Below are 25,038 nucleotides of genomic sequence, written 5' to 3' on the forward strand. Positions count from 1 at the left end.
GCAAGTAGGAGACTTTGCTTCCATTTCCACCTCTACTACCCCTGGCCCAGACTTTGAGGTCCTTTCAAGCACCAAGAGGCTAATAGATGTAAAGCAGATGGGCTTCTTAGTCGACTTTCCATTCACATAACTCTGTCCTAGGGCATTATGGGTGGTTGAGCTCGGGCTCTGAAGTCTCCTCTATAGCTGACAAACATGACCACAGGCAACTCACTTCTCGGCTTAGTACCTGAGGTCTTTGAGCTGCACAGAAGGATGAGGTAACAGAACAGCTGCAGTGCTGGTTGTGTTTGGCACTTGCCTTCCAAAGAGCTCCTGAGGTCCTACATGCAATGTAGGATTCCATCATCATCCTGCCATCACTCAGGGTCAGGGATGGGATCAAAGGGAAAGGCTTTTTTTTTTTTTTTTTTTTTTTTTACCTTTACTCTGTATGTGTCTTTTTTTTTTTTTTTTTTTAATTTATTATAGTAACTTTTTATTGACAGAACCCATGCCTGGGTAATTTTTTATAATATTATCCCTTGCACTCACTTCTGTTCCGATTTTTCCCTCCCACCCTCCACCCCCTCCCCTAGATGGCAAGCAGTCTTATATATGTTGAATATGTCCTAGTATATCCTAGATACAATGTATGTGTGCAGATCCAAACAGTTTTCTTGTTGCACAGGGAGAATTGGATTCAGAAGGTAGAAGTAACCCGGGAAGAAAAACAAAAATGCAAACAGTTTACATTCATTTCCCAGTGTTTTTTCTTTGGGTGTAGCTGCTTCTGTCCATCATTGATCAATTGAAACTGAATTAGGTCTCTTTGTCAAAGAAATCCACTTCCATCAGAATACATCTTCATACAGTATCGTTGTTGATGTATATAATGATCTCCTGGTTCTGCTCATTTCACTTAGCATCAGTTCATGTAATTCTCTCCAAGCTTCTCTGTATTCATCTTGCTGGCCATTTCTTACAGAACAATAATATTCCATAACATTCATATACCACAATTTACCCAACCATTCTCCAACTGATGGGCAGCCACTCAGTTTCCAGCTTCTAGCCACTACAAACAGGGCTGCCACAAACATTTTGGCACATACAGGTCCCAAAGGGAAAGGCTTTAAAGGCAGAGGACCTTGGCTGGAATTCCAGGTCTACTCCTCCCTGGGGGACCCTTGGCAAACCCCTTCTCCTATAACAGGGCTGGACCCTGTTTCAAAGGTCATTTTCACCTCTAAATAATATGCTTTTATAGTAATTGCCAAAAAGTGGGAGAAATAATATTTAATATTTTTCCCATTTTACAGAAAGTTAAAGTAACTCAATCAGAGTCATACAATTCTTGAACCACCAAAAGAACCCTGTCTCCTGACATCCAGCAGTTGGCAAATACAGTTACCCTCAGAAACCATTATCATTAACTCATGCTATCAAAAGGGATATCATGGAATGTATCCATCTTCTCAGTTTATATTCCCTGAGATGCCCTTTTTAAAATTAAGAAAGCAATAAAGAACTACATGAAGGAGCCCAGAGTGCATGGGTGATACTCTATGAGTAGCTAAAGAAATTTCCTCAGGTAGGGATGTGAAGCTGTGGATGAAACAGTGTCATTTGACAATGAAGCAATCAGCACCAAAAAGCAGAGTAGCAGGGGAGCAATGACAACGTGCTTTGTGCCTGGACAACTGCTGAGTAAGTTATGCTAGAGGAATATAATGCAATATGAGAAGCACAAAATGAAATGAGCAATATGAAGAATTCAAATAAATGCACAAAGGCTTTCATGAGGTGAGGCTAAGTGAAGAAAGTAGAACTGTCTGACCTTGAACAGGTCTTCAGAGACCTGCTCGTCAGAGACCAAATCCAGATCCTGGAAATTATTAACGGCCATAGGCAGACAGACAGTTAGGGAGCCCCTTATTTTGCTGCTGAACTAAAGCCAAGAAAAAACACTCATTTCTCCAAATCCAGTCTCCCTGGAGTATATTAACTGGATCTGGTCTAGGACACATGTAGAATTAAACTTTATTACCTGGGACAGCAAATTCTCCAGTGACACAGGATCCATCCGGCTGTAGGCTTTCCACAAGTCCATACTTACATCCTGCAACTGAAACATAGAGGCCAAAACAGTGAAAGTCAGAACTGTAAGAACTCTTAAAATCATCTTCTGTTCTACAAGAGGATCCTGAAGTCCATGGGCCCAGAGAGGGCTCCCATCCTCTGCAGGCCTGGTGCTACACAGGAAAAGCATGGAAAATAGGGACCAAAATATAGTTGATATTTTGATAAACAGATCACAAATTGCCCCTCTGAAGAAAGTTTCTCTGCTTCAGGAAAGTCACCTTGGGAGACCAACTGTTTATTCTAATGATCCTCAAATATTCTTTAAAATGCATTCTATTGAGCATCTTCATCAGTCTTTTGGGCATGGATTTGATTTTTAGGCATAGCCAATATTTTCAAAAGTAAGTAAAGTCCAAAGAATAAGGTAAATGCTTCCATTTTTTTTTGGGGGGGGGGAACCACCTATGTTTTTGAGATTAGTTTTCTTATGTGGTTCATAAATGAGGACAGAAAATGATTTCCAAAAATGTTTCGTGTAATGGAAGCTTTTTTTTTTTTTAATTTAGCTTCCTCAGATGAATACTTAGTTAAATGGGTCCTTGTTTATTTGTTTCCATGAGAAACAACAATGACAAGAATGGATTTATATGGAACATTAAGGTTTACAGATGAAATTTACCAAAATGTATTAAGAGAAAAAATACTTCTTAGAAGAACAAGAGATATCTGACTAAGGCAATGGCTGGTTTCCAATTTTCCCAACTGGATTTGCCTAGTGGAGATTCTCCCCGCTCAAACAAATGCAAGTGTTCTGTGTTTCAGTACAGAAGCCAGGCTCTGGAATTAGAGCCCTGGGTGTGGGGCTTCTCTCCACTCATATATATGTAGCTCTCCCCAAGTCACATGTTTTTCATGAATTGAGGCACTGAAAAAATTCATTACCCAAATGGCCAAACTTTTGGGAATGAGCTTTTCTGAATACAGCTTAACTGGACCGAGATGACAGGCACATATAGAATTATTAGGGAGTTTGGTTGGGAAACTGCATAATGTTTAGCTGTTGTTGGACCAATATTCAAAGAATTTGGGACTTTCCCTATTCATCATTGCTTGACCTACTAAATTCTAAGGCCACACTATATGTAAGCCTCAGTAGAGAATTTTCTGCTGTATGCATAGGAAAGCAGTTATTTTATCATCTTTTTTATTATCTTTCTTCTGCAGGCATTCTTTAGTCATCCTACTTCATAGGAAGATGAGAGCCAAATTCTAATAAAAAAAATTAGAGCTTAATGCAAAGAAAGGAAAAATATCATTCTCAAAGGGTAAAGAAAGGTGGAAAGATTATTTCAAATTTTTCCAGCACCAGAGACCAGGAGTGGTGGAAATCTGGGAGCAAGACATTGAAGTGAAGGCAAGTAAAATATGTATAGGAAAAAAAAATGACTAGAAAATAAAGTAAGGAGACCTATTTTTAAATTTTATTATTTGTTAATTTATTTTTACTTAATTTCTTATTGGTAGTTGAAGGCAATGCAGGAAAACTTCAGGTATACTTTTAATCTCTTGTGGATTGGGAGGTCCACAGAAAAGCAGAATAAGCATTTTTGTGGGAATGGGAGAATTTAGGACTTAATAAAATCCCAAAAGGAAATTTTGTATTTTATCCTCAGAAAATCCAAAGGCACATACTATTTCATTTACACTTCAGGGGAAAAAACCACTAAGGAGGTAAATCTATAGTAATATTACTATTACTATCTTCAGAGAAGTATGTGATTGGAAAACATGGTTTCATTTCTAAATGTATAGAACCATAACCTGTGCTGTGCTGGCCCCAAAAGGCTTGTTTCTGCTTCTATACCCTAGATCCGTGGTTTTCAAAGTGTGATGCAGTGAATCCTGGAATGTCTCTGAAATCCTTTCAGAAGGTCTACAAGTTCAAAATTAGTTTTTTTTTTTCTATTTATGATATCTATTATGTAACCCATATAAACAAAAACTCTTTGGATATATTCTCAATAGTTGTTAATACCGTAAAGATACTGAGAAAAAGAGTTTGAGAACCACTGCCCTACATGTTATGGGCTCTCCTAGAAAGGGCATTTTGGGCACCTTACTACTTCGTAAGTAGTTCGCTCCTCTGATTTTACCAAAAACTGCCCTCCTGCTGGTATCTCTCTGGTACTATTTACACAAACACCATTATTCTAGACTGACAAAACAACTCAACTTGGAAGAAGTTTAGAAATAATTCTCATCATGAGATGGTTATGTGTCTCATGGTATTAGATACCATGATGAGACTCTTGGGTTAATAATGTTAAATAAGGATTAGATGAAAATACTGGAGATTTTTAGCCTAGAGAATAGAGAACTTGGGATAGAGAGAAAAAGGGGGTCCATTAGATATATCCAAATATTTGGAAGTTGTCATATTGAAGATTTGTCAAATATACTTATTCTGTTTGACTCCAAAGGGTAGAACCAGGAGCCAATAGTAGAAATTTCCAAGAGCAAGTTTAGACTTGGTCTTCACAATGACACTGTGTCCCCTTACTCCCCCAACTAGATGGCTACTGAAGTCCATTCTAATGCTAAAAGTTATGTAATTCTATGCCATATTCATACTTTCTTCATATCAAATCACAGAAACAAGATTTTATTAGGAAGCAATCAGTTCCCTCTCACTGGAAATCTTCCAAAAGAGGATGGATGACTGATCATTTGTCAAAACTTTTTATTCATTGGGAATTCCTTCTTAGGGACAGGTTGGATTAGATGGTAATTCTTCCAACTCAGGAATTCTGTGACTTTTTACTTGGAAAATAGTAGAGTAATAGCTGACAGAAAGAAGAGGTGTGACCTAGGTAGAATGTGTTCTTTCGAAAACTCTTGTGATAAAGCCATTGGCTATCCTTTGATTCAGAGAACCTAGTAAATATTTCCTGGTCAGTCTGTTCAATGCATTTTTAAAACTTTGCTAATTATGTTAACTTCATAGGTTTAGTCTCTATGTAGCAGCCAATCAGTTCTACCTTGTCTCACTATACTATTATCTCCTTTAATCCTAGCTAATTTAGTGTCTTTGCTTGAAGTGTGGTAATGAAAAAAAAGATTTTTTTTAAAGAGACTACACATTTATTGAGGGTAATATATAATAACATCTGGCTAAAAAAATGTATATTTTTTCTTTTTTTTTGAAATAGAACTCATTAATTTATTTCTAATTATAATCAGGTTGTAATAGGTTTCCAGTTTAGGGTTCCTAATCTTGAAAGAGAAGTCTATACCTAGGTACAGTCAGAACCAGTGTCAGCTCCTTGGGAATCCATTCTAGTTTAAAGAAACAATCAAAGTTGAGATCACAAGCAAAGTGAACAATCTTGGAACTCTATAACCAAATAGGCAAAATGGAATACAAGGACCTATATTACAAAAATATTTGTAGCAATACTCTATTTAAGCAAAGAACTAAAAATAAAGTATACATCCATCAACTGGGGAATGTCTGAACAAATTACCTGAATATAAATTCAGGTTTATTCTAAGAAATAAATATCAAATATTCAGAGAAGCTAAGGAAGACTTGAATGAACAGATACAGAATTAAATAATCTGGAGAATAACTTACAAGATGACTACAATAATGAAAAGAAAATAAATCCAAAAGGACCTCAGAACCCTGATCAACTCAACCAGTGACTGACTAATCATGCCTTTGGGAGGCTGATGACCTGAATTTCTTGCCTCTTGACAGAGAAGACATGGACTAAATGAAGAATGAGAACATTTTCAGATACAACCAACATGTGGATTTGTTTTGCTTGACTACATTTGTTTATTACAAGAGAAGAAATTCCTGTTTGAGGGGTTGGGGAAATGGAGAGGAAGTGGGTAGTGATAGAATGTGCAAAAAGAAAAGAACATCAATAAAAAATAAAAAATACATGGAAGAAAATGAAAATTTCAGAAGGGAATTAAAAACTAGGCAATTTTGTTACTACTCAGTGAAGTTAATATATAGTTTTTTAAAAACAAATTTTAAGAGATTCATATGCATTTTTCCTTTTGCTCTTTATATATCACATATTATATATTGAAAATATTTGTTCATTATTCTTAAGTTTATAACAGAAAAGTATATTTATAATAATCACTGTTTTACATACAATTTTTTTGTTCTTCACGTATGGAAAATTGATGCTTATCAAAGTTCACAAACAAAAAGGGAAACAAAAATAGAAAACCATTTTTTGAAAAAGCCAAGCAGGCTCAAGGCAATGAAAGAAAAATGAAAGAAAAGCAGTGAAAGAAAGGCAGGACAACTGCCTTTGGGTAGAGCCTGATCCTTCCACTAGCTGGAAGCAAAAGGGAATCGTTCTTAACCCTATAAATTGAATAGTACAGTGTTAGGATTAAATTAAAGCTGGGAAAGGACTGAAGAAAAAGCAGAAAGTAACAAAAATTGGTCTGTATATGAGCTTTGAGAGTCATTTACCCTTCAACTTCCAAAAAGGATATTAGTATATTCTCCCTATGAAAGTGATTTTTCCCTACTGAAATTTCATATTGCACTTGGCCTCGACTTCCCCTATGTACTTATCATGCTCAGTCTTGTATCCTAGCTGGGGGCAACAAGGTGATGCTCCCATAATTCAGAAAGAACTGGGCCTGGAGATAGGAAGATCTGAATCAAATCCAACCTCAGACATTTATTATCTGTGGGACCATGCAATGTCACTTAACCTGTGTGCTTCAGTTTCCTCATCTGTAAAATGGGAACGATAACAGCAGGATTGTAATAATAATCCTCAGGATTGTAATGAGGACCAAATGAGACAATGATTGTAAAATACTTAGCACACTGCCTCACTCATAGCAAAGGAGATACTATACAAATGTTTGTAAACAAGAATCATCCCTATTTATTACCACATAAGCTCCCTGAAGGCAGCATTTGTGTCTTATTGTCTCCCCAGTACAGGGAGAGCCTTATACATAGGAAGCACTTGGTTGGAATGAACTGAAATATAAAGGGAAAAAATCTTGTTATTTTAGGTATTGGAAGATTGAGGACTGTCTTTAAAATACATACTTTCAGTACCCTTACTGACTTCCTACATGATATTAACCACTCTAAAATGTCATTGTGGTTTGTGACCTCCCAAGAAAATGCTATGTGTTGATCATAGACAAAATAATTTTAAATATACCTGATATTTCATGGTAAAAAATCCATCCCCACCAATGCCTTCAAGTGCAAAAGCCTGAACAATTGGCCACTTCTCCACCACAAACATATCAAATATCTGCAGGTGACCTGGAAGAAGTAAACACAGGAGAATCTATTACAATATAGCTTGTTATCAGCCCTGATCTAATAGATATACCAGTCTGAACCTGACCTACCATGATTATTAGTCTCTAAGGAAGGCATCAGGCCTGCTCTGACCTTCAAATTATAGGAAGTTCTTTTACTGTATTTTCACAAAGTTCTCATTCGGGAAAAATACCACCACCACAAACCAGAAAATCCAACGAAGTCATCATAGATTGGAACAGGGAACAAATTACTCATGAAGAAAAAACAATCTAAATATTCATAATCCAAGCAAATCATCTAGAGATAGCTACAATTTGTAACAATACCTGGTGTACAGTTTGTGGTTGGAGTTGGGAGAGTTACCAAAATTCTCTGTAAATCATACAAATCCATATCTCATTGTAATAAACTTTATCTAATTTGTTTTTTTTTCCTAGGGAGAAAAGTGCCAAATAACTGTTCTGTTGCAGACATCTTGCATCATTTAGTAGATATAATTATAATAGGCTCAAGCTTGGCTTCTATCCCGCAGGAAACATGGCCAGCCAACTTCCCCAGTCCCAAAAAAGGGAACCTGCCAAGCCAAAAGAATTCCTCCTTCCTTACATAGAAGCTCTGAGATAAAAACTTCTTGGAAAACACAAAATACCGCTGGACTTAGCCAATCCTTTTTCTTTTACATATAATTTTTTACATATCTGCCAAGTCAGCCTTCTCTTTCATACAGTTATCCTAATGACTTGTTTCTAAAAAGCAAGAGCTCCCTCAAGAAGGCCCATATTTAAAGCTATAAAAAAAGGGTGTCTGTGGCACAAATTCCTGACTAGGCAGTTCTACCTGCCTGGGAGCAGTCGCCGATGCATCGCTGCTAATTATAAGCCAGGAACAGCCTGGCGAAGGGTGACAATCGCCCTTCTGTATGGCTGACACAAGGCTGCGGCTTGTCACCCCCACAAGTGTCACTTGTCCTCGTTACTCACCTTGAGAACTGTAGGGTATGCCTATTCGGCTACAGTCTCGAACCATATCCACAAAGCTTGCAATTTTAAATTCCTCAGCTGCTTCTTCATTTTCATACTAGAGAAAAAAGGAGGCCAGTGAATCAGAGAGCTAGTGGGGAGCTGAAGACAAGCCAGTCTGACCAGAGGGGGGGAAATGACTTACCCACGATCCTCTCTAGTTAGAAGCAGAGATAGACAAGGTTTGGTTCCCACCCCCATTCCAGAGCTCCTTCCATTGCACCACACTGCATCTTAATGTAGGACTTTAAAAATAACTTCTCAGAAATAACTGGTTTTACAATCCACTCCCTAGATCGTCTCTGCCAGATTTTATATCATGATTTTATATCACAAACGGCTTCGCCATCAGAAGTAACAAATGAGTTTTGCCAAATAATTCTTGCAGAGTAGGAGATTCTCAGCAAGACATCCAGAGGTGGAAGTACAAAGACTGCCCATCTACATAGCTTCCAGGTATGAGGAGGAGGTAGGGCCACCTTCTGGGACATGACGGCCTCCTAGCAGCAGGCCCACTTAGTCAGGAAGGCAGTGCTCCTGGACCTCTGAATGGGGCCTTTCAGAAGCAATGCATGCATTATTCCAGACAAAGAAACATTTTAAGCGTTGGCTGTCAAGAGAGCACAGTGCTCCAATCTCAATTTTTGCTGGTTTAATAAAAAACATAGTAGAATACAGTACAATTAAAACCAAGTCATTTCATTTGGCAGAGGAGAGAGCCTCTCCCCTGCTGAGTAGAGGAGGGAGCCAGGATCACTAACTATTAAGAGCTCTGGTTCAAAAATTCCTCTTGCCTCTGCTCTAGATGCTTTGCCCTGTATTAAAAGGGCCCTTGCCCTAGATGCCTTCCCTTCCACTTTCCTCTAGAAACAAGGCTCTATCACCTTCATTCAATTGATGATTTTCAATCTCTTTTTACATACTTATTACTTCCTGTAAATATGCCCAGGTCGTCCCCATGGTAGGGGGGAAAACCCACTTTGAATTGACCTTACTAATCACCCTGGACAGATCAGCCAAAAATCTTAATAACTGCTATCCTCTAGAATTCCAAAGGCAGCATGAACCTGACAATATCACTACATACTGAGAGAACTTTTAAGCAGCAGCAAGCCAAAAATTCAGCCAATAACAAGTCCTGTTTCAGAAGCAGAAACAGATTCTGCTTGCCTTCTCATTTCTCAAATGTAAGGACAGTGGAGTTCTACTAAAAACCAGTCTATGACATCTAAGTGGTATTTGGAACCCTTCAATCTGAGTTCTGCTTTTTTTTCTTAGCTGAGTCTGCTAGAATCAGGTCTAGAAAGGTATCATCACTGTGAATAGGTTGGGGCAAAAAGAGAATCACATAATTATATAAACTCTTCCAAAGAAGTATCAAGCAAGAATCAAGAGAAAAACAGTGAACAAAATTAATCTAGTAGTATAGATCACATTAGGATAAACAGATATACTTGATAAATTCTCATTGTTAACTAGATTTTCTTTTAAAAAGAAAATTAAGATTTGAGAGTTACAGGACAATAGATAGGAAAGTAGAAGAGATATTAAAGATCATAGTCCAACCTTTTCATAAAGCTACAAATTCTTAACCCTTCAATAGCAACCCCAAATTCATACCAGAGTATATGTAAGTAAATGTATTTAAGAAGAAAAACATTTAAGTAACTACTTAGGAAAAAAACCTAAATCCCATTCTTTCCAAACTATTCAAGCTGTCTTTCATTTCCAGCTAGAAGAAATCTTTCCCTCCTCTGAACTCTCTTCCATTTTGTAAAATTATGAATTCAATTATAATGCAAGGCAGGGTGTGATATTCCTGTACATGCTTTATCTCCTTTACTGTACTGAAAATTCCTTGAGTGCCCAGGACAATGTTTCTGTATACAGATAGAGAGCCTTAAACATGGTAGATGATTAATAAATGATCAACAATTGTTTGTACAAAAGCTTGAGGTAAAATAAATTTGCACCTGCCCTACTCATAGTTGGGATTTGGATTGGCTGTTGAGATCTAGAGCTCTGAGCAAAAAGAGCTCCTATTCTGAAAAAAGTATCAATTATGCTCTAGGACAGGAGTTCTTAACCTGGACTCCATGAACTTTAAAAAAAAAAATTGATTCACATATTCCAATATAATTGGTTTCCTTTGCAATCCTACATATTTCATACATTTAAAACTATTATTCTAAGATGGGGCTTATAGTACCAAAAAGCTCATCATATGAAAACAATTAAGAACTCCTGTTCTAAAACCTAAGATAATTGCTTCTTGAATAATATTAAAACTTTTATGTCTCATCAAAACATATGTGAATGAAAAACTTATGATTTTGCAGCGGCTGTATTTTTTGTCTAGAAAAGAGGTTATTCTTTTGTTCTTTTCCTCAGAGGAAGAAAAATAACCCTTTCTCTCTTAATTACTAAGTCTGAAAATGACAGGCCAAACCAAGATTTAGCTAGCTATTGTAGCTATTATGGGGCACATTTCTACTGGGCAAAGATTTTAAAAGCAAAATGCTGAGGAATGTTTCCTTCAGTAATTTTCACTCCAATATAAACACTGTTGCCATAAAAAAACCATTTGTAAAGTACCTTTGGAACTGCATCTGAAGTTTCCCACCAAAAATTTGAAAAGATAAGCACAAGATCAAGCTAACCACTTAGCTTTTAGAAGAGCTTGTACTGCTCCCAGGAACATGCTAAGTCATCAATCTCCACCTCCATTTCCTATTATGTAACCTCCTGAAGGCAAGGAGGGAGAATAAGTAAATGAGTTGGCTGTGCAGATAAGTAGAGAGAGGATATAGGTTCCATTTTTTCTATGCCCTCCTTCTCCAGTATCTGCTGCCCAGGGTAGGGCACACAATTTGCTTCCTAAAACAGTTCTTACCATTCATAAGAGACTTCATACAAAAGAAAACAAGACTTAAGATAATGAATGTAAAGTGCTTTGTAAATCTTAAAGCACTAGATAAATATCCATTATTATTATAATTATTTCTCCTGATTTAAACCACCTCTGCAGCCTTGTTTCTTAAGTCAGTACCTCTTCACAGGAAGGATGCTCTCGGGGTACAATTCCATCATTTCCTCACCTCATTTTCAGTCATGCAGTAGATATGTAAGTTTTTCCAATGTGCTACATAGGACAAGAGATAACGGTAATTCACAGGATTGCAGTATAGATGAACACTGTCAGATTTGATCAATATAATTACATCTGTAAAAAAAGAATAGAAACATGAACAGTTTTTCCCTTCAGAGGTATTATGAACAAAGAATAAACTTATTTATTAAACAAGCTATAAAATCTGAAAAGTTGAATGAACCCTCTTATTAATGATACTACATTTCTGTTATATTTTACAGTTAACCAAACTCTTTCTTCATAATAACTCTCCAAGAGGTATATTATATGTTTTATTATTCCCATTTTGTGGAGAACAAACTGAGGCTCAGAGAGATTAAATCATTTACCTGGGGTTATAAAAAGTAGGTAACAAAGTCGAGTCCTGAACCTAGGCCTTCTGACCCCATTTCCCCCCACTTCTGGCATCAGTGTCTGAGATTGTACCATATTTGAAAGTTATATTGTGACTCAAAAAAAAATACTCTTTTCTTAAGAAAATCATTGTTATGTTCTTTAAGCATTGCAATTGAAAAATGTCTTGTCCATCAATACAGGATAAAAAAAACTGGTCAAGTGGGAGAAAACTTTTGCATCAGTTATCTCTGATGAAAGTCTGGTATCTAAAGTACAGATGGAATTGGTGTGATTGATATAAGACTAGAATCTCAATAGTTAAAGAATATACAGATGAATAAATACAAATGATCAACAACCTTTTGAATAATTAAAAAAGTATCCAAATCACAGATAGTAAGAGAAATGCTGCTTTAAAAAACTCTGAGATTTCAACTCAAAAACAAAAATTCACGAAAAGTGATTTAAAAAATATAAAAAGTTAATATTTGGAAGGATTAAGGGAAGATAGGTACACTAATGCTATTCTGGAAAACAATCTGGTATTGTCAATGAGTCAATTAGCATTTATCACACTTACTATGTGTAAGGCACTGTGCTAAGCCCTAAGAATACAAAGAGAGGCAAAAGCACACTTCCTGACCTCAAGGAGCTCATTTCGTCAGAGGATGTAAAGATCTATGTCCATGCAGATGGAAGGTAACCATAGAGGAAAGGTACCAGCAGTGAGAGGTCAGGAGCGGTCCTGTAGAAAGCGGTCTTTGAACCAAGAACGAAAGGAATGAAGGTAACTCACTACAAGGTGGGAGAGAGGGAGCCACCAGTTCCAGGAATGGCGCACAGCCAGTGTAAAAGGCATGGAGTCGGGAAATGGATGAAGAATGGCCAGTGGGCCAATGTAACTGGTCAGAAAGTTTGTGGAGGGAAGTAGAGTAGGAAGCCTGGATAGGCAGGAAGAGCCCAGCTTGGGAAGAGTTTTCAACATCAAACAGTCCTTATATACCTGACCTCGGAGGTAATAACTGAGCAGAGGAGTGGCAAGATCAGACCTGTAATCTCTGCAAATTACTCCCAAGATAAGACACCATACACCCTAAAATATTCACAGCAGCACTCTTTGTGGTAAAAAGGGATGTATAAAGACAGTAGATGCCCAGTGACTACAGAATAGCCGAACAGACTGTGGTACGTGAATGGAACGGAGTGATGATTTACAGCCCCAGAAGACATAATGAATATGACAAGACTGGTTCTCTTGTCCCTTTCACCCTTTCTCTAATTATAGCTGTTTGTATGTGTCCTTTCTCTATGAAATGTTAACCTTAAGAACAGAGTCTATGTTCTTTTGAGCTCTGTATTCTGAGAATGAAGCACAAGGCTTCACGTATAGTAAATAAATGCATAATAAATGTTTATTGAACTGAAAAATATAGCTTAGTTTTCTGTTGTCATTTGTCCTGTCTAGAACCAAGCCTGCAATCTGACTGCTAAGGGCCCAAGCATAGGTTTAATTTCAAGAAGGAAAACAAAGCAGTTGATGGGGGGAAAAAAAAATATGGCAATCCTAGGAAAACAGCTCCAAGACAGGAGACGTCATTTGCTATTGTTTTTGTGCCCACTGAGAAATTGTCCTACAGGTTAGGTAGTTGGCTGCTCTGGTACAGAGCAGCAAACTGGAGCAGTCAGGCCCAAACTCTTGACAGCTTTGGGAAGGTTTATAGCTTGGCTCTGAAAGCAGGAAAAGCTAGGAGGAAGGAAGCAAAGTTTTTATGGATAAAAATAATTTTCTATAAATGGAATCTTGGCATTTCTTTGGACTTCAGAAGAATAATCATGATTGGTTGGAATCAATTGATCAAAGCAATTATTATAGTACCAAAACAACAGAAAAGTAAGGGAATCATCTTTATCGCTACAATTTGTTCTGGCATAAAAACTATTCATCAGCTTCACAATTCAGTTCCCCAAAATGTACACCTCCCCAAAAAACAAGCAAAATGGCAAAAAGGAAGATTGTGACCAGTATCTAATATGTAACATTATGCTATAGTAGTTTTCCATTTATTAAAAGGACCGGTGAAAGTTATTTCTGTGCTGCTGTCTCCCATTCCTCAACAGTTAGACTGTTCCTGAGCAGCCCACCCAGGGCTCCAAGGGGCAATTGAGCCTTTAGGAAAAACCATATCACTCATGTTAATATATTTTTCTTTGATATCAATGGAGTCAGTTTTTGTTTTTCTTTCTTTCTCTCAGAGACAATCTTTTCTTTATATGTAGCTGCTTCATTCCTTGAAGTTTTAGAGCCTGGTCTAAGCCCCAGCCTTTTAGGTGTGGATCGTAACCCTACATGGAGTCTCATAACTGAATGTGGAGGTCACAAACTTATGATTTGTTATTATCAGTAAATGGATGATTTGCATAACTATTTTATATACCTATATACCTGGGGTCCTGTAAAAAGTAGTCTGGAAAAGGGATTGTGAGTGGAAAAAATTTTAAATGCCCTGGAGACATCTAAAAGTTTATTTTTATAAATTCTCTGGAAAATAATCATCAAAGGGAGAGACAAGATAAGATTATGGGGAAAATACAATGCATAATTTAGATGTGTCAATAAACAGGAAATAAAGTAAAATCAAATGACAATAAAAGAGAAATTTAGGAAGTAAAAGAAAGTATGCTTTATAAATGAGTACCAGTAGGGGCCAATTTTTTAATCTGGGTATTGCTGACATTTAAATTTACCTTCATTTATATAGTTGCAGTAACTGCATACTGCTATTTTGACTGTTTTGTCCAATCCGCATCACTTTATACAGGTCTTTCCACATGTCTTTACATTCTTTATATTCTATTATTTCATCTACTGCTACACTAATAGTTTGCTCAGCCATTCCCCAATCCTTGGTGACAAGATTTATTTCCAGTTTTTTTTTTAACATTATAAATAATGCTACTATAAATATTTTCACATAGTTAAGGTTTTTTTTTTATCATCAATAACTGTGAGGTCAACCCATTTGGTTAATGGGAAGAAACAATTTTGTAACTTCTCTCGAATAATTTTAAATCATTCAACAAATAGTTGAACTAACACCTCTATCAGCAGTAAATCTATTCAACTATCTTTCTACATTGTCACCAATACTGAATTTTTTCATCTTTTACTATCTTTTCCAATGTAATGGCTATGAAGTAAAAACTTAAAGAGTTGTTTTGAATTATCATTAATTCAATAATTATTAATAATTTTAAATACTTAAACAAATGACTATTAAGTAACCTCTCCCCTTTAAGAAACTATTCATATCTTTAGACCAGTATTAAAAATTTTGTATCTTTTCCCTCAAGACCTGAGGTACCAAACTTTTAACAGAAATATCTTAAGCAAAGAATTTTTCCACAGTCTAATATTTTATCATCAGGATTTAATACGGAGGGAAGAAAAGGGGAATAGGGAAAGGTACCCTCTCAATCTGCTCTGAGCAATTGAGATGTCCTGGATAGAAAGCTATCTCTACCACTGCCTCCAAACTTAAGAGCATTTTGCTTGCATTTTCTAGCTCTAATGATTTTATTTATGTAAAAGGGAAATAAAGAGACTTTTTAAAGACACTGACAAACTTCAAATTCACAAGAATTCCACTACCCTTAAGAGTTTAACCCTCAGCCCCTTACAATCTAGATTACGCTCCCATCATTCTCATGAAATTTGTTCTCTCAAAGGTCACCTGGATCCTGCCAATTAAGATGCCTTTGTAGGGAGGAGGCGGAGAAGAAGGGTCAGCTTTTAACCCCTCTGTAATATCTAATAGTACAGAACAACCCTCCCCACCTTTTCTGGATATTTTTTCTTTGTGACTTCAAAGGCACTATACTCTCCTTGTCTAAACATGTACAAGGAATGAATTACTAATAGCATATCATTTATATAGAACTTTAAGGCTTATAAAATGTTTTATATATATTATCTAATTTGAGTGCAAGTCACTTGACCTCTCTGAGCCCGAGTCATCACCTGTAAATGGAAAGATTGGACCAGCTCTCCTCCAAGGCCTCTCCAGGCTCTAACTCTAGGCTCCCACGCGGAGGCAGGCAGCATCATGCAGCATCATACCTCTTTTTCAGAAGAGGAAGCTGTGGCTTAGACAGGTTAGGTCATTTGACCAAGGTCACAAGGCTAGTCAATATCAGAGTCAACATTTGAACTCAGGTCTTCTGATTCCAATTTATGAAACTCACCATACACCATGGCCTACAAATATCCAAGTCAGTTCAGTCTAACGAATTGAAGGACCAACTGAAAGGATGGAAACAAAATGCTCTCTCTATATATAACCTCAAACAGTAAATAAATAAGACTTTCTGTTTATGGAAGGGAGGCTTAAGAAAACATCTCTAAAAGGAAGGCCTATAAGCAGTAGCCGAATATCCCTCTCAGGACAGTTCCTTCAAGGACTAACAATTCCCATCCCAGGTTCCACTTTAAAGTCTACTTCTCTTTCTCTTTTGATGCCTTATCTTTCTTCCAAACCCTTAAGGTAGCTATTGTCTAAAGGTCTATCCATCCTTAGCCTCTCCTCTCCCTTCTCGCCTTCATTTCCATGACTTTAATAATCACCTCTCTATAGATGTTCCTTTCAGCCCTGATCTTCCTTAAGAGTTCCAGATACAAATGTACACATATTATCTATATCAAATCGACTGCTTCTCAAGGAAGGAAGATAGGTGGCAGGAAGAGAGAGAATTTGGAACTCAAAATTTTAAAAAAAAAGGTTAAAATTTTTGCATGTAATTGGAAAAAGAATAAACTATGGAAAAGACAAATAGTTCCAAACACATTCCTCTAATTGCCTAAAAGACATTCCCACTTATTTGGCTCTCTGAGACCTCAAAGGCAACATATCCAAAATTTTTTTCATCTTCCCTAACATGATTCTCCTCCCTTCTAACTTCATGATCCCTGTTAATGACATTCCCTCAGTCTCCTGATTTTAAAACACAAGCATTATCTTTAAGTCTTCTTTCTCCCTTGTGTCAAGTTACAACATTCTAACTATGCCTGCCTATTCAACTTCTACGTTTCTTGGAATCATTTCCCTCTTCTCAACTCTTATTATCCCAATATAGGTCTCTGCTATCATCAAGAATATTTTGTCATCATTGCTGTTCAGTCATTTTCGCTTGTATTTGTCTCTCTGTCAAATGAGGAAACTAAGGCAAACAAGACTAAGTCATTTACCTAGGGAAACAGCAAGTAAGGAATATCTGAGGCCAGATATGATCTCAGGAAGATGAATTAAGAGTCTTCCTGACTCCAGGCCTATCTACTACTACACCTAGCAGCCCTAAGCCTAGAAAACACAAGAGAATAAAAGGCCCTTATCTTTTTATTTCTCTTCCCTCTAATCCACTCTTCATACTGTCATCATATTTCATCTCAAGAATTCTGTGTTTTAATCAGACTGACCTACTTTTTGTCCCTCTAAATTCCTGTACTTTCCAAATCTCCAAGCTTTTGCTTATCGAGTTCAATTTTTTTCAGTCTTGTCCAATTCTCTTTGACCCCATTTGGGGTTTTCTTCTCAAAGACACTGGTGTGGTTGGCTATTTTCTTCTCCAGCTCATTTTACAGATGAGGAAACTGAGGCAAACAGGGTGAAATGACTTGTCCAGTATCATATAGCTAGCAAGTGTCTGAGATCAAACTTTAACTCAGGAAGAGGAATGAGTCTTCCTGACTCCAGGCCCACCTCTATTCACTTTGCCTCCTAGCTGTTGATACTGTTCTCCATTCCTAGAATACTCATTCCTTCTCTCTCCTTCTACTAAATTCCCATCCATTTTCCACAGCCCATTTCATATAAAATCTCCTTCAGGAACCTTCCTCTTACCCTCTGCCAGGAACTACCCTCCTCTTCGGATCTCACTTAGAACTTTGTTTTGGGCCACTCCAATGCTATAAAGTTAAAGTTCATGACACTGTGTATTATAATTCTATGTTGATGTCTCCACAAGCTCCACAAAAACTAAGGCGACCCATTTTCTAAATGTGTGTCTCTCACAATACCTGTAGAATTGAGCTGGCCTAAAGGAGAAAGACTGCAACACTATAAAAAATAATAAAGCCTCTTGAGAGAAATCAAGAGCAAATTCCTTAAAGGTAATTTAAAAAAAGCTGCAGCTTCCAACCTGGTTAATAGGTACCTTGTACTCTTGGATATTGTATTCATTAGCAAGGATCTTCTTCTGAAGTAGCTAATGGTTGCTATAGTAGCAAAAGTAAGTTTTATTCTGTAATTTGGTTTAACCCAACAAATACTTGAGCACTCTTTTGTTTGCAAGATCCTGCACTTAGCATCACTGGGCAAAGGATCCTTCTTCCCATGGGAATTATGGCCTAGTGAGGGAACCGGAATTTATACAAAAGGAGAAAGCTATAAATAATAATACATACATATAATGGAGCTGGGGAAGAGGTTGCTTTATACTGCGGAATCTGAGCTAATTTCTGAAAGTTGATTATTTTGACAGGTCTGAGGAATGATTTAGTTCAGTCAATGCCTTCTGCTTCCTAAGGTGTGCTGGTTTAGCTTGAGCCCTTTGGAACAAAAAGATCAGGTAGGGCTGTATTTCATTCAGAAAGAAAAAAAGCCAGAAAGCTTCCCTGGAATGTATGTTAAGAGTCATATGGAGGCTCTGGGAGGAGGGAAAGGGTGCACTTCTAATGTCTGTAGCAGGACTGCAGGTGGGAGTTGGTTGAATGTAATGTTAGGAGCAATGATCAGACTAGGTGGAAAGGCAGTTTAGCAATTTAAAGAGAATAAACAATACAAAATCTTGGACTGTGCTTGGATTAAAAAGATCCCATTTACTTAAATTATTCTAAATCACCTATTATATATCCCAAGGATTTTCTACAGCAGTAGCCCTATAGCTTCAGAAATTTAAACCAAGTGAAACTAATCAGAGCAAGCCTCAGTTTGTCCAGAGTAGCCTGGGAATGAGCTGTCAATAAAGATAAAATATTATATTGGTTTCAATTATTTTTTTAAAATGTGGCTTGTCTAGAGAGGCACTTACATATTTAATGAATTTTCTATAGGAGCTCAAACAAAAATGACTTGTCCAATCATCCTTTAGACAAGTGCAGATCATAGGAGAAGGATTTTTTAAAATTAAAATTAGAATTGGGGATTTAAAACAGGATTCTGTTTTAGATTTTTTTAAAAATGAAACTGATGAAATTTCATTGTTCTCCTTTTTATGTTTTCTTACTTACTCATTCAAAGGAACTGTGAAATGAAGCTAGAGAATATCTGTGGAGAACTTTGACCCTTCAGGAGATGCCTCATCCCCAGACTAAGCATCAACTCTATTTCCATGTCAGATGTTTCCTTTCATTTCACTTCCCCAAAGTGACCAAAGCCCCAACAGCCCTCTTGCTCTGTGTTTATCTGCCTTTCCCTGCGGCTCCTGCTCCATCTGGCAAAGAAATCGTCCCCAGGTAACAGCCTGAAGCACCACAAACACAGGACACTGAAGAGAGGTCAGGCAGGAAAGGAGAAAGCCGATATTGCCCTGCATTGCATGTTCCCTAACAAAAGTGGTACAGAAAACCATCTCCAGAGGCGCTGCCGTCAGAGGGAAACTTTACCCCTACGCTGAGGTTCAAGGTCAAGTCCTTCCCATAAGGAGAGGGTTATCTTCTAAGCACAAGTGGGAAGACAAGTTTGCACAGGAAAGCAGCCATCACACAAGACTCTCAAGACAGCCCGAGAGAAGATTCTCTCCCAGCAGGTCTCATTGCCTCCACTGGTAGGAGGTAAACACCCACAGGAGTGCAGAAGTGGTTCATAATTAAAAAGAAGCCAGGACCTGATTAAGGGGATTTGGAACCACTAATTGATGTTTACTCTTTCCACTCAAGTTTCTTTATTCCCCAAGAGGTAGGTTGTGGCCATCCTCAGGACTATCCAATGAGTGGACAGGGGACAGAAAGTGGAGAATGATGCTTGCAGCATCAGCAACAAATAGAAACATGACTACCACTAATTAAAAAAAAAAAGGCAGAGTCTGTGATTTAGAATTGTGTTTTTAATGGTCTAAAAAAGAGATAATGAAAATAATAAGTTTTATAGAAATAACTTCTCAGGGCAGCTAGGTAGTGTAGTGGATAGAGCACCAGGCCTGAAGTTAGGAGGCCCTGAGTTCAAATATGACCTCAGAGACTTAACACATCCTGGCTGTGTGACCCTGGGCAAGTCACTTAACTTCAACTGCCTCAGCAAAACAAATAAATAAATAAATAAAAACTTCTTTTTCTTCAAAAATGAAATTATCACAGACTTACCGTCTAGGGCTTCTTCAGAAAACCCCGATCTCTCAGTGTCACTGATACTTTGGTTGTACAAACCAAAGAGAAGGTAATTTGCCAGCTCCTTGCAGCCTTCATTATATCTGCTGTCAATTCCTACAAGGGAAAGAAGTCTATGAGCAGTTGTACTATTGAACACCAAGGGAAACAAGAGGCCCTAGTGAATTGCTGTCATTCAGCACTGCCTTGTGTATGCAGTACCAGCAAAGTGACAAAGCAACACTGGAGACCAATTTCAGACCTAGGGAGCCAAGCCGAGCCCATCTTGCTGAAAGAACAGGAATTCTCGGTGTAGCCTCTTTTTAGTGATGCTAGGAGATCCTGTCTCTTCCTCTTGGTGCTCCTAATTTCACAATATGTATTACTGAGCTTGACTCTGGGATGCCTACAGGACCTTGGAGAGATTCTAAAGGAGGCCAGGAACAGGGCTGGGAAGGACCACTCACTGTCTGAGTGGTCAAGGATTCTGTGGGAAGGGCGCTGGGGGTTGTGGGAACCACAAAAAATAGGCACTCCAAAGTTTTATCAAGGTGAGAGGGACGAGATTAAGCGAGGAGGCCTGGAGCAAGGAAAGATGCCAGGAAGACGGCCGTGATGACTGCTTCCAGCAATTTCTTCACCACTGGGGCCTGATTCATCCCCACCACGGCCCCAAACAGTCACACACATACTTTCTCAGACCCATGTACACACTCACCTTCAGTCTGGGAGAGCGGGTGGGGGAGAAAAGCCAAGGCTGTGACTAACCGCAGTAAGCTGGCTTCATGGGGGGTGAATGAGGGGAAGGAGGGAGGGTCAGCAGCAGAGCTGACACAGCCAGAGGGCACTTGGCAGGAGGGCCAAAGCAGCCCCGGGAGTGGGCAAGGGCCATCAGAAAGGTGGGGGAGCCCAGTGGGAATGCCGCATTGGCTCTCAGAGACGCTACGTGGCTCAAGGCCAAAAGCAGCAACAAGTAGGATCTTGAGGAGGCCTGGGCTAGATTGCTTTTATAGCCCGCAGTAGGACCACACAAACGGAACAGGTTCTGGGAGAAAAGCAGAGGGCACCCACAGTTTCCACACAAGATGGGTTCTTGGGATAATGTGGTGGTGAATCAGAGTCCAAATGAGATTATCCAAGGCTGAAAGAGCCAGCATTCGTGGAAGAGGGAGATGTGGTTGAAGAGGAAGGCTAAAGAGAGGGTCAAGATGTAACAAGCTAACTGGGCTTAGCCCGGTAAAAGACTAACAAAGGATCCTGTTCTGTTCAATCAATAAGTTCCATACTCTATGATATCTAAACACCAAAAGCCGCAATGGGAAAAGGATTACAGGGGCAACTACTGCCAATCTGGCTGGAAAAACAGATTAACAAGAGTCTAAGGAAGTTATGACTAATTGAGAAATCAGAATATTCCATTAATTCAAGAAGCTTTATATGTCAGAGTATTTCATTAAGTCTTGTATTTATGCCTGATAAATAAGGAAAACACCTTGGGTGTTTATTAACTTCACTACTTGCATTCCTAACATGCACAGTAGGGTCTACAATGTTGGCATTCTGAAGAGCAGGAAAAATACTTTCGACTAAGAGGGATAGCCTTATAATCACTCTTGTCATTTGTGCATATAAAAAGGGTAACTGAAAGTCATTTACTATGGCCTGTTTGTCCAGTTTTGTCTGAAGAGTCATGAAGTGACAGAATATTCCAGAATAGTAAATAGGGATCTGGTTCCTAAGTAAATGCAAAGCAAAGAAAGCCCTGTTACAACAGTCAGCTCCTGAGTTGACTTAGTTGACTTGTTCATGAGCTTTCTGCATGAAGAAATTAGATTACGATTCCAGGCAAAGACTAAAACATTGTGTAAACCAAGATAGCATACTTGCACAACTAGATAACATGTATATGGAATAAGTACAAACATGCAGAATTTAGACAAGCCTCAGATGCTCTTTTATCTGTCCCCCTAACGGTTTCCCAATTATTAAGTGTTCTGCTCCTGTCCTGAGAATCTCAAAAATTCTGATAAAAGAAATACCAATGACTCCTTAATGAAATACACGTACTAAAATGCCCAACAGAACACAGTGTGAGTGCAATCAAGTGATGTTGTACTTTCCCCCCAAAGAATGGCCAGACTCTGCCTTTTGGTTCTCTCTGGGCCTGTAGCCCATGACCCCATGCTCCAGACCACCATTCCCAAGGTTCCATTATTGTGGTAGTCCTCTCTGATGGCCTCCCTTTTCCACCCAACAAGCTCCTTGGGGCTGCAGCTCTGACCCACCTCTCCTCCCATCCTATCTCACACCATGACGACACCATACTAGGCTATTCTCAGCATTGTCATCTTTCCCCAAAACTGTTTTGGTCCCAAGAGAAAAGATTTCTACTTGGGGTTTCCAATGCCTACATATCTTATTAACTAGGCAGAGACCTGTTCTTTCTCAGACATGTTGCCAGCTAACAGATCAAAGCCTGAATCTGTCCTCTCAAAGGCAAGTTTAAAAATAGGGTTAACTGATTTGTGTTTCCTTCCAGCTAATGTGTTCTTGTATGAACTTTCCTAACAAAGTAATCCTATGACCTAATTCTTTTGCCTAAGACTATATGATTATACAGTGGCTCAGAAGCGAGCTCAAGACATTCCTTAAACCAGAAGGAACCCATCTACAGACACATGAGCTGCCTCAAGGATCCAAGGATCTGTGAGAACAGAGCATTTCCAGCAAATCCCTCAGAATATGCAAAGTGTGACAAGAGCCAAAAAGGTTGCATCAACATAAATAATATTCTTGGCATGTCCAGAATCTGATGACATTTTCTTCACTAAGCCAGAAATGACTTCCCATGGTAACCATGGAAATAATCTACAAAATGAATTCTTTAGGGGATATTTTAAGTTTGAGGTGCTGACAGACATCCAAGAGAAGATATCCAGCAGATGGCCAATTTTTGAATGGAGTTCAAAAGGATAAGGGCTAGATATATAAATTTAGGAGCCATCTGCAAAGTTTATTCTTAAACCCATAGAAGCTGAAGATATCTCCAAAAAGAGTATAAAGAAAGAAGGAACACAACAAAGCCTTGAAGAATCTCTACATATATACAAAAAATATTATCTTTGAAAATATTTAGAAATAACCATCGTATCACAGCAACCAATCAACTAATAAGTCTTTACTAGACATTGTGTTAATATTATGGACACACACACACACACACACACACATATATATGTATATACATATATTTGAGAATATATACACAATAAATCCAAAAGAAATACAAGGTAAGTATTTGGTGGAAGAGCACCAGTGGCTAGGAAAAGTAAAGGTTTTATGTAGAAGGTGGCATTTGATTAATATTTTAAAGAAAACAAGGATTTACTAGAACCAAGGAGTCACAAGTTATGAATCATTATAGGTATTTGATTTTATATTTTTCCTTTTATAAACTTGATCACTATAAATGTAATAGCACTATTAATTTTATCATTCAAGTTTACTTGATTGTAAGCTGATCAAAATTGAAATTATAGTAGGAACTTAAAATTTTAAAAAAATTTTTCTTTGGGAAAGAAAAAAGAAAAAGTGGCTATCTTAAAATAAATCATCCAATTAAGTCTAAATGGGTACTTTTGCTTTTGAAAAATGGAATTTCTTTTATCAGCAAAGAACTGAAATTATAATTTAGAAGGTATGCCATTTGTACATATACCTATAAAATATATTCTGTACATATATTATACATATCTTGTATTTTTGAAAGTCAGAGACTGCCTAAGGACTTTATCTCAAGCATATGAAATAACCTATTAACATGACATCTAGGCATGGAAAAAAAAAAACTTCTAGGCAGCTCTGCACTAAACCTTTGGAGTATCAACAAACTTCATCTGCAACAATAGGAAATCTGAAAACGCTTTTCCCAGGGATCAAAGGATTTAAAGGAGCATTGCTTTAGAGTTAGAAAAGTCTGCAGAAATCATCTAGGGTAGTCTCCTCACTTTACAGATTAGGAAACTGAGGCAAAGAAGTGATCAAGCTTGTCCAAGGTCACACAGCAGAGTTGGAATCCAGCCTAGTTCTGCTAACTTCAAACCTTGTGTTCTTTCCCTTGTGCCATCTGTTGGGGCCTATGCTTAGGACTGACTTAAAGTAAGAATCATTGCCTTGGCCAAAGGATATCATTTATCCCACCCCAACATTAGAGATGTGACCTGCCCAGAGTCACACTTGAAGTCACAATAAGATATGAATCCAGTTCTACTGACTCAAAATTTAGTGACCTTTAACACCCCATCTATAGGTGCCACAAAGTCAAATTTGTTAACAGGAGCCAGATCAGCCTTCAGATCTCCCAGAGTCCACTCTAGAGACTGGATAATGAGAATAAAAAAGTAATGTTGGTAGATATTTTAGAAACAAAAGTTAATGATCCTTGTGTCCTAAATTCCTAAATGAAGGAATAGTTAGTTAGCATCAGTGACCTACATTATTCAGAAGCTTGAAGATGACTATTAAAAAATATGGTCAACTCTTTTTTTTTTTTAAATTTACAAGATATATGCATGGGTAATTTTTCAGCATTGACAGTTGCAAATCTTTTTGTTCCAACTTTTTCCCTCCTTCCCCTCACCCCTTCCCCCAGATGGCAGGTTGTATGGTCAACTCTTAATGTACTTAACGTAACCCCTTCACCTGCATGAAGGATTGTTTTGCTTTTCACCAGTGGAATGTTTGACCCAACCAGATTGACAGTTAAGGTTATAACCCATCTCTGGTA

The 25,038-nt window shown here is 37.9% G+C and overlaps 1 protein-coding gene across 4 annotated transcripts in view; it reads right to left on the bottom strand.

The window, feature by feature from the left end:
- Positions 1 to 25,038, bottom strand: part of C6H20orf194 (chromosome 6 C20orf194 homolog) — a 167,854-nt gene that overhangs the window by 116,117 nt on the left and 26,699 nt on the right. For all 4 annotated transcript variants that reach the window (XR_004230056.1, XM_031941745.1, XM_031941743.1 and 1 more), the window contains 5 exons: positions 20,250 to 20,369; positions 11,508 to 11,632; positions 8,371 to 8,467; positions 7,281 to 7,387; positions 2,030 to 2,107 (listed from right to left, as the gene is read on the bottom strand). Coding sequence is in view for 3 of the 4 variants with exons in the window: in XM_031941743.1 (XP_031797603.1) it covers positions 2,030 to 2,107; positions 7,281 to 7,387; positions 8,371 to 8,467; positions 11,508 to 11,632; positions 20,250 to 20,369 (527 nt within the window). In the remaining variant the exon portion in view is untranslated. The remainder of the gene's footprint in view (positions 1 to 2,029; positions 2,108 to 7,280; positions 7,388 to 8,370; positions 8,468 to 11,507; positions 11,633 to 20,249; positions 20,370 to 25,038) is intronic.

Source organism: Sarcophilus harrisii, chromosome 6 (assembly GCF_902635505.1).
Source record: "Sarcophilus harrisii chromosome 6, mSarHar1.11, whole genome shotgun sequence".
NCBI lineage: Eukaryota > Metazoa > Chordata > Mammalia > Dasyuromorphia > Dasyuridae > Sarcophilus > Sarcophilus harrisii.